Source organism: Neophocaena asiaeorientalis, unplaced genomic scaffold (assembly GCF_003031525.2).
Source record: "Neophocaena asiaeorientalis asiaeorientalis breed wild unplaced genomic scaffold, Neophocaena_asiaeorientalis_V1.1 scaffold397, whole genome shotgun sequence".
Lineage (NCBI taxonomy): Eukaryota > Metazoa > Chordata > Mammalia > Artiodactyla > Phocoenidae > Neophocaena > Neophocaena asiaeorientalis.
Window position 1 is genome coordinate 3,630,355 of NW_020173231.1, and position 10,152 is coordinate 3,640,506.

Below are 10,152 nucleotides of genomic sequence, written 5' to 3' on the forward strand. Positions count from 1 at the left end.
ACAGATTCTTAGTCTTGAAATCGAGTCAAATTAGTGGTTTTCAGACCCCAAGGGGTTCCACTAAGATTTCAAGGAAGTGTCTCAAAGCCCTCAATCTTTCATCTCTTTCCCATTTGGGCTTCCATACAGAATTGCTTGGGGAGGTAGGGAGGAAAGAGTTTCCTCTGTGTTAAAATTTTAAATCCACTAATCTAGACCCAATACTTTATTTTATAGGTGAGGGATTCATTCATCAAACACGTTTTGAAAACCTTCATGTATGATCCTCTGTGCTAGATTTGGGGTTGTTTGTTAATGTAGCACAAGGCAACAAAAATGGACCAATAGGGCTTCCCTGGTGGCGCAGTGGTTGAGCGTCCGCCTGCCGATGCAGGGGACACGGGTTCGTGCCCTGGTCCGGGAGGATCCCAGGTGCCGCGAAACGGCTGGACCCGTGAGCCATGGCCGCTGAGCCTGCGCGTGCGGAGCCTGTGCTCCGCCACGGGAGAGGCCATAACAGTGAGAGGCCCGCGTACCGCAAAAAAAAAAAAAAAAAGATGAGCCAGATTTTGAGCCTGAGAATCTGAGCAAGTGGAGGTACCATTAGCAAGCAGACAGAGTCAGGAGAGGTGGTTTGAGATAGACAGATCATTCCATTTCAGATGATGAATTTGGGGTGGGGACATCTTAGTGACGGTCTGCAGATAATAATAATCTAGATTTAACTGGGGAAAGGGGATTTGATAGAAAGATAGCAGGTGAAGCGACAGACCAGGAAGCTTCACATGGCAGGCTGACAGATAAATTGGCCTATATTTGTCTCCTCTCTGATTCTTCTGAGAAAATAGACCTACTTTAATAATGTTGATAATTTGCCCAAGAGGTGAAAGCTCATTGACTGATAGCATCTCTCGGCTTCCCCGCGATATGGCAAAGTGTATTATCTTCCCTCTAAAAATTAACATAGAGATAGAAGCATCCAAGACACATGTGCAAAATGCCAGCTTTCAAATCCTCCACATTCAGGGAGCTCAGAGCAAGGCCATTGGTGAGTGAGTTTGTGGGCGGGGGACAGAGACGGGATTTCTCATCCTTAGGCTTGTGTAGCACCAGGACTAGGAACTGTGAAGCATTATAGGAAATGAAATCACCAGCTGTTGATCACTTAGGTTACTGAATGTCACCTAATCCCGACAGCAGCTTGGTGGCATTAGAATGGGCCCGATCTGTCTCTGCTGTTTACTAGCTGTCGGACCTCGTACACATGGTCACTCCCCTGAGGCTCAACTTATTAACCTGTGAATTGTGGAAAATGATGCCTCACATGTTGTTTTGAGATTTAAATAAGAAACCAGATGCTGCTTTGCAAGCAACCTTCTCGGGGCCTTCCAGGGTAAAATCTGAAACCGGCCTCCTTGGTAGAGGGCAGGGAGAGACTGAAGACAGAGGCAGCCCTCCAGATTGGTCATGGCAGGTATAAGGAGCAAGCGGACTTTCTTGGGTGGCAGCACGCTGAGTAGATCTCCACGCGTGCCCACCAGACTCTTAGAAGTTTACTCAGAGGCCTTCTCTGCACAGTCCAGGAGCCTCAGCACCACAGTTCTATCTCGAGGCTGTATCCTTGGAGCAGCTTCTGGGAACAGGGAATGCAAGTGGAAAGCATATTCCAGGGACAGGGGAGGGGCAGGGGAGCCTCCACCTCAAGGGTCAACTGGCGGTAGCATCTTTTTGACGGCCTCCTTTAACCCCATATGTACCAGACATTCATTCATCCTTCCATGAGCGTGTATTGTTACCCGCTGTCACCAGTGACTTCACAATGCATAAAGCAGGCTTTAACGAATGTTGGTACTTCTTTCATCTAGGAAAAACTTGGTTTGGGAGTGGATTCTTCTGCCTACGTTTCAGTAGGAATGTGGCTCGTGTTCCAGGGACCAGCCTCACACCAGTTGCTCTGGGCAGCTGTGACCTAGAAGGGGCTGAGAGCTTGCACATTCCTCTTTGAGACCCTTTCTTTCTCACCCTGGCTGCCTTCTCTCAGAGGTGCCCTCGAGATCAAGCCTTCCTCAGAGGTGGTTATGTGCTTAGCGTCAGGGAGATTTTCTGATGGCAAAGACAACGGGAAGCCAACGAAACTAAGGGAGGGTATGGAATAATAAAAGCACATAGCAAATTCCGACACACTGAATCCCACAGTACCAAAAATGAAGCAACAACCCGTCATTTTGCAGGAAGGAATTGATACCCAGAGAGGGTGTGTGACCTGCCTGGAGCCACACAGCAAGTTAGGGACAGGGCTAAGTTTGGGACACAGACTTCCGGACTTGGGGTCCAATGTATATCCTCTTTACTGTCAGAGGACGTGTTTATGGTCAGCGAACTGGAAAGCAGTTTTTGCTGTACTTCATGTTCAGCGTGGAGGATTGGAAACAGAATGAGGCTGCCCAGTCAGCTTTACCTCTTGTCAAGCCCTACCTACTGCACACTCTGGGCAAGATGCCTCTGGTTAGGATGGTGCTGTCCCCATAGCAGCCCGGAAAGGCCCGGCATTGAGGATGGACTCCATTCAAATGTATTCATCCATTCACTTATTCATGCACCCCCAGACACTTACTGAGCACCTGTCATGTGTTATGTACAAGGGTGGCTGCTGGACAACTCATATTTGTCTGATCTCTCTTCTTGAGCAAGAAGGAGGACCTGAAATTCTTCCCAGGCTGGGCTGCTCAGAGCAGGGTGTAGCGTGGAATTGTGGGGCTGGCCCTCAGTTGTGGCAACAGGTTTAGGAAATGTGGAATCTATGTTCCACTTGAGGGTGACCAGAAAGCGGAGGGGCCATAGAGATCCGAATCAAGGAAGCACCTTGGCTGGAGCTGAGAGCCGGCCACAGGGCTCAGAGGTAGGGTTAGGGTGGGGCGGATGACATAGGAAGATGCCCAGAGGTACCCAGAGGAGTCCTGCAGGAGAGCAAATAGATGGGAGGTAACAGCTAAGGGCGCCAAGTGGGCTTTGATAATAGTTATCAGCCCTAACGAGTGAGTAGAGTACTTAAACATGGATTAGGAACACAGTGATGGTTATTTTTACTGTTCTCCTTAAAGAGAATGAGGGTGGAAAGGAGCAAAACCAAGGGATACTATAGACCAGTGCTTCCCAACCCCATTCCCCCTTTTTTATTTTACTAAAAAACACATTAACTTTAAATTTACCATCTTGACCATTTTTAAGCACACAGTTCAGTAGCTTTAAGTACATTTACATAGCTGGGCAAGAGACCCTAGAACTCTTTCATTTTGCAACACTGAAACTCTACACTGGCTAAACACTAAATCCCCAGCCCTTGGTAATCACTTTTCCATGTTCTGTTTCTATGATTTTTGACTATTTTAGATACCTCATGTGAATAGAATCTTACAGTATTTGTCCTTTTTCCCAGCCCTTTAAAAAAATCTGTGTCCTGGCACTGTTCACAGGCGTGACAGCATCCCATTGGTAACATCTCCAATTATACACACACACACACACACACACACACACACCACAGGGGAGAGCAAAAGGGAGGGAGAGGTGGCAGCAAATGCTCACACAGCCAAGTCTTGGGTAGGGATACACGCAGAGTTGGAAAAAGCCCTCTAGAAATTCTGATACTCCCCAAGAGTATGCCCCCCTTGTTGAGACTCACTGTTGTGGACAGGAAAAGAGTTCTCCAAAGCATCGGAGGCAGAGCGGGAGTCAGTCACAACGTTTATTGAGCACTCATGGTGTACAGAGCACTGGGCGAAGCACTGGAAGGAAATACAGTGGAGATTCAACAGCTACTGTCGCTCGCCTCATGGTTACATTTAAGTGAATGGAGAAGATACACACACGAACATGTATAAACTAATATCTAGACACGTGCATTTCTTATTCACCACTGCAAGCTATCTTGAGAGTTTACCGAAGTAACAAAGGCATGAGAAGCCATTGGGACACATGGGCTAAGTAAAAATCAAAGATACATTACCGTGCTCAGGTTCAAACTTACCACTCTGGTGATGAGTGGAAGCTACCAGAAGACACTAGAAAATACCAGAAACTTGGTGAATCTATTTTCTTAACTCTATTGGTCATTTTATTTCAAATTTAAGAATTCAGTTTACCATGAAATAAAGGCAATTGACTCAACAAAGTATTAGAATAGCTTTATGTTAAAAACATTTTTTTTTTTAAAGTAAAATCAGCCTATTGATAGTACCATTTCCAAAGGTCAGGCACCGATTCTGAAAGTTAACAGCATTTTTCTTCTTTTTAAAAAAAGCTTCCATTATGTGAAAGACTTTCCAATAAATTTAGTGAACAGAGGCATTTTATTTCTCTATATTATATTTGGGAAAACTTGTTTATATTCTTACATGCTTTTAAAGTAGGGTTGCCAGATAAAATATAAGATATATTTTAGTGCATGGGACATACTCATACTAAAAAAAATTATTAATTGTTTATTTGAAATTAAAATTTAACCGGACATCCTGTATTTTATTTGCTAAATCTGGCAGCCCCATTTTTAGGTTAACATACCTTTGGAATTTCCAAAGGTTTCCAATAAGGTGTGGGGAGCAAAGAGGCTAATTTAGCTTCAGTTATATGCTAACACTGTCAGAGAGGAAGGTTTATTCTTCTGGCAGGAAAATGGTAGGTTTTGTAGGATTTACTCAAATATTGGAGACATCGTCATTTCTTACACCTTTCATCATTACTATTTTAGCAGTGCACGTTTTAGTCAGTTGAATTTTTACCTTGAAATTTTTGACAGAGGTGAATGGTTAGAATTATTAAAATAATATTGTAGTCTGAGGAATAGAAAAACTAACATCTGGCTTGAAAAGTCCCCTATAACATATGTTCACATCCTCAATAATTTCTTCTCTGTTAACACTTTATACCCCCAACCCGCAAAAAAACAACAAATGTCAACACTCACATCTTGTTACATTATACAACGTCCCTTCCCCTATTCATGATCACTTCCTGCCACTCTCTGCCCCTCCCCTTTCCATATTGATTTTTTTTTTATATATAATTTAAAACACTAGCCCTTGTGCACCACAAAGAGTGTCTGTCAGGCATGGATCAATGGGTGGTCATGGACCCAAGAAAACAGGAAAATGAAAAGCTCACCTCTCAGATGCTTGGAGGCATGAAAACTATGAAAGAAAGTGGTGGGGAGGGAGGGAGGAGGGCTGGTAGACTGGATTGATACATTCTGTTGTAGAAATGCACTTCCTTGTATCTAAATGTACAGTTCATGTCTTATTTTAAGTTGAGATTCTACATTGGAGGAGAGAGATTTCAACACCAATTTTGCAAAGAAAAGAAGTTCATGAAACTCCAACCGTTGTAGAGGAATGTAGAATGATAACACTTTCTGAATTCCAACCTCCATCCACTATTCTTTTTTTAAACACCCTGAAGAGTATATATATATATGTAAAGAATGTACTTCTCTGTTCGTATTCCACACACACATAAAATTACTATGAACATTAACAAACACATAGATTGTACTTAAAGGCATATACAGCCTCTGACTTTCAAAAGCTACTTGTTAATTGAATCCAAGTATGCCAGTTTTTATTCTGGGCCTGACTCCACCTGTTTTCAGCTTGGCCAGGGTGCACATAGGTTACAGCTGTCCTTTGCACCTTGAGGTCTTTCCAGAAAAGAGGACGAGTATGAGAAATTAAGTTGAGGCAAAGAAGCCATGGGGTTTCATATCACCATATAAAGGTGGAGTTAAGCAGTATATATTATTAAAGTAGAAAAATATTTCTATGCCCCCTCTGGCATTTAACGTTCCTTGTGCTAAGACAGCATTCCATCCAGCTACTTGCCACATTCTTTTCTTTTCAGAAATATAAGTTCCAAATTCCATCGTTTAGACAACTTTCCAGATGCTGTTCTGATGACGACATAAACTTGCGTCTCTGAATGCCCCTGACCGACCTCAAGGAGCACAAGTCAGGCTGTTCTTTTACTACAGAAAACGGCCGGAAGAGGGTTTGCTTTGGGTTCCCATTCGTGGTCATGATGAGGTGGGTGGCTACAGAATGTACGGGAAAGAGTGATGGACTCCCCAGGGGCAAAGTAGCCCCCCAAATTTTGCATCAGCAGAAGCAGTAGTGCACAGAAGGGTGTCCCTATGGGGAGTGAGAGCCCGCTCTAAAGCCCCACTTCTAAAGCTCAGTAGGGTCCGCGTCCCAGTTTGAACACGTGCTTGGCAATTACATGTGCAGGAGGAGTCCTGTTGGACTCCTGTTACTGGCCTGCTGAGGTTTTTCTAATGGTGACTGGTATGGAAACTGCCTGCCTGGAGCTGCCTGGAAACCCAGTCCCGGCCCCGCCCTAGTAGTGTTCCCCTGGCACCCAGACGAAGGATGCCAAGCAGACAAGGAATAGTTCCCACTGGGCATGGCGCCTTCCTGCTCCTTCACTTCCCGCTTCCTCTTCCTCCTGCTTTCTTCTTTTTCTCCTTCTCTGCTGCCTCCCTCGGTCCCCGCTCCATCCTTTGGTGCTGGCGGCCAGGGCACAGCTCACGGGGGCGGGGCAGAGGCGCTGGCGTGGCTGTACGAGCGCCTGGACAGAGAGGCCCGGGTGGTCCTGCTCTCCACCTCCTCCCCCGCCTCCCCTCTCGCTCCTGGGGGACCAGGGTTGGGGCAGCAGGGGAACGTGGCCATGAAGCCGAGGCGGAACCGCTGGTTCATGAAGCAGTAGATGATGGGGTTGACGCAGGAGGAGGTGTAGGAGAGCAAGAGGATGAAGGAGATGGGGGTCCCGGAGAGGCGGCGCTCTGCAGAGGCGGTGTCAAAGGCCCGCCAGGCGTTGGCGCTGAAGATGGGCATCCAGCAGAGGAAGAAGAGAACCACGATGACCATTAGCATGCGGATCACCCGCTTCTTGGCCATCAGGTTGGCCGCGGGGCTGCTGCTCCTGATGCGGCTGAGCCTGCCGCCGCCGCTGCTGGACAGCTGCTGCAGCTCCAGCTTCCCTGGGTGCTTGGACCTCTGCAGGTAACACCCATCGCTGGCCTCGTATCTGCCGCTGCTGCCGGGGCTCGGCTTCCTTTCTGGATGGGCAAGGGACAACACTTATTTTTCGGGATGGGTCATGCCAGACGGAAGGCGTGGTACCCCTGCCCCCTGCATCAAGGTGCTAAACCACACTTGAATTGTACGATTGGGCAGGCGACCTCGGGCCCGCCTTGACATGCGTAGGTATTGTTTACACTAGTCCTTTCCTTCAAATGAAAAGCCACTTAAAACTACTAAAATAACGTATAGTATCTGATGTACATCATTTATAATAGTAAAATAATATTTTACATATGTAGATTATAGGGCTAAAGAACTGTTCAAGAACGAATAGGCACACTCTTCTTCCAGCTCCTCAGGGGGAAGTTTCCTGCTTGCTTGGGAAAGCTCCAGACTGCTTTTACTGTGAGGACTCTGCATAATGAGCAAAAACCAAAGAAGGCCTTGAAGTTGTGTAAGTGGTAAAGAGCTGAGTAAAGGGGTGGAGTGAGAACGGTGTGGCGGGGGGCGGCGAGTGATACCAACAAAGGTGTCGGGTAAGTTTCTCTGGCGAGTGGACCATAATGAAAGGGGGGACGGGAGGCTCTGTGGCAGCTGCAACAGGAGTGAAGGGGAGGAGAGAGGATGGCGCCTGGAATTACAATTTGCTCTGGTTGCGGAAGGCGGTCCATTTGTATGCAACAGCACAGAGAGCCTGGGACCCATGAGCCCTCAGCTTGTAATTGGGCGATGTGTGTATTATGTCATCTTATTCCACTCAGCACCCTTTTGAGAGGAATAATTTCTTCATTTTACAGATGAGGAATAGAGACACTGGGTCTCATGACTGTGCCTTAGGACACAGAGTCTCCTAAGAAGACTTTTGAAAACCTCTAATATACCCTATACACACTCTGGGTATATCCATTTAAGTTACAGAAAATAAGCATTTGTAATCTTTTGGCATAAACATACAGCTAAGAGATAGTTACCTCTAGCAGACTTCTTCTGGCTAGCATCAAATTTTATTCCCTGGTAAAGTTCCAGAGAGATTAATCCATATGCCACCATCATCACAATTCCAGGAATAAGAAAGAGGATGAGTAACAGGAAGGTGTGCCTAATAAAATAAAAAGCAATCCAATAACCAGCATCTCTAGCATTTCAAACTCAGATGGGATGGAATAAGCAGGGTTCATCTCCATTTTAATGAGTCTGAGGAAACACATTAATTACTAGTATTTAATATCTTTGAAAATTCCCCATCTGGAGAGTCAGTCATTAGAAGGTGTTTTCTTCTTTTCTTTCAGATAAAGTCTCTTATGAAGGACTAGTTAAAGGGAAAAGTTTGGTGTAAGTCTGCCTGAAACAAGTCTACATTTAAAACAAATGAGAGCTTAAAAAAGAAAAAACAAACAAGCCAATGAGAGTAGGTGAATACCTCAATAAAACGGTTTCTGAAATAATAATAATAAGAGTTTACGTTCATTGATGACTTATTCAATTTCAATACACTATATATATATATTACTATATCTAATTCCCATAATAACTTTTGAGGTAGGTACTATTAACATAATACCCATTTTACAAATGAGGAAACAGACTTAGAGACAATAGTTTACACAGCTTGTGGCAAAAGTGAGATCTGAAGCCGAGTAATACAATTCTAGAACTCATGCTCTTAACATCACAATATACCATCTGTTGACTTTATAGCAACAGAATCGTCTAATGCATAGGTAGCAATGGTGGAAAACCTCCTTGCTTTTGCAAAATAAGCATTCTGGCTGTTCTGACCCGCTGGCACAGTGGCAAGCTCGTTCTAGTGCCTGGTGGGCCAGAGCTATGCTTTCTCTAAATATGTTTGATTCCTGAAGAACTGCAGCCTCCTTCTTTATGAGTCTGGCCCCTAAATCACTTTTGCAGTCTGGCATGTGTAAGATTACGCGATTAGGCCGTAAAATTGTCAGAGGCTCACGGTGGCTGAGCCATTTCTCATTTCAATTGGACATGTTTTGATAAGAGTTCTTTTCGAATCTTGGAAAAGTCCCTCATTTGCAACATAACTCTTTTTGTGTGTACGCGTTATTTGGTTGAAATGAAAAAAAGGAAGGCAAAGAAAGCAGAGATTATCTCAGTTTTGAGCTATGTTTTTTTTAAATCCTTGTCTGAAGTTTCCAACATCTGTGTTATTTAGGGTTGGTTTCTATTGCCAGTTTTTTTCTATGTACAGCTCATATTTTCCCATTTATTCCCGTGTCTAATACTTTTTTTAAAAAAATTATTTATTTATTTTTGGCTGTGTTGGGTCTTCTTTTCTGTGCGAGGGCTTTCTCTAGTTGCGGCAAGAGGGGGCCACTCTTCATCGCGGTGCGTGGGCCTCTCACTACGGGGGCCACTCTTGTTGCGGAGCACAGGCTCCAGACGCGCAGGCTCAGTAGTCATGGCTCACGGGCCCAGTTGCTCCGCAGCATGTGGGATCTTCCCAGACCAGGGCTCGAACCCGTGTCCCCTGCATTGGCAGGCAGACTCTCAACCACTGCACCACCAGGGAAGCCCTTGAGCCATTTTTAAATGTCTAGCTCCCTGCTTCTAAAACATGCTGGGAACTGGTAAACATAATGTCCTGCATTTGTGTAGCCTTTTTAAAGATATTTAGTGACATTTTCATAAACATGCTCTCATTTGAATCTCACATCCATCTAATGAGGTAGATTAAAAAAATCTTTATTCTTAAATCTTTGTGTAGATAAAGAACTTGAATGTCAGGGAGGTTATATGAACTTGTCCGATATCACCCACTAGTAAGCAAAGAAACAGGTACTAGAACCTTGCCTTTTTATTTCCAGTACAGTGTCCCGTGTAAATACCACAGCTGCAGCTCTAAGAAAAACCACGTGGGATTTGGAACTCATCCTCGGCTCTACCTCCAGTTCTTGGAAAATCAGAGCTCTTCCAGAAGCACACTGCATAGTGGTTAAGACCAGATGCTCTCTTATCTCTTCTAGGTTTGGGAACTTGAGTGACTTGCTTAACCTCTCCATGTCTCAGTTTCCTCTGTAAAATGGGGACAATAATAGTACCCACCCTATAGGGTTTTGAGAGGATTAGTTGAATTTAT

At 44.8% G+C, this 10,152-nt stretch overlaps 1 protein-coding gene across 1 annotated transcript in view; it reads right to left on the reverse strand.

Moving 5' to 3' along the window:
* Nucleotides 1-6,551: 6,551 nt before the first annotated feature.
* CCKAR (cholecystokinin A receptor) overlaps nt 6,552-10,152 on the reverse strand; it is an 8,763-nt gene continuing 5,162 nt past the window's right edge. Inside the window, exons 4-5 of the mRNA XM_024745557.1 lie at nt 8,021-8,148; nt 6,552-7,084 (exon numbers count right to left, since the gene is read on the reverse strand). Coding sequence (XP_024601325.1) covers nt 6,552-7,084; nt 8,021-8,148 — 661 coding nt within the window. The remainder of the gene's footprint in view (nt 7,085-8,020; nt 8,149-10,152) is intronic.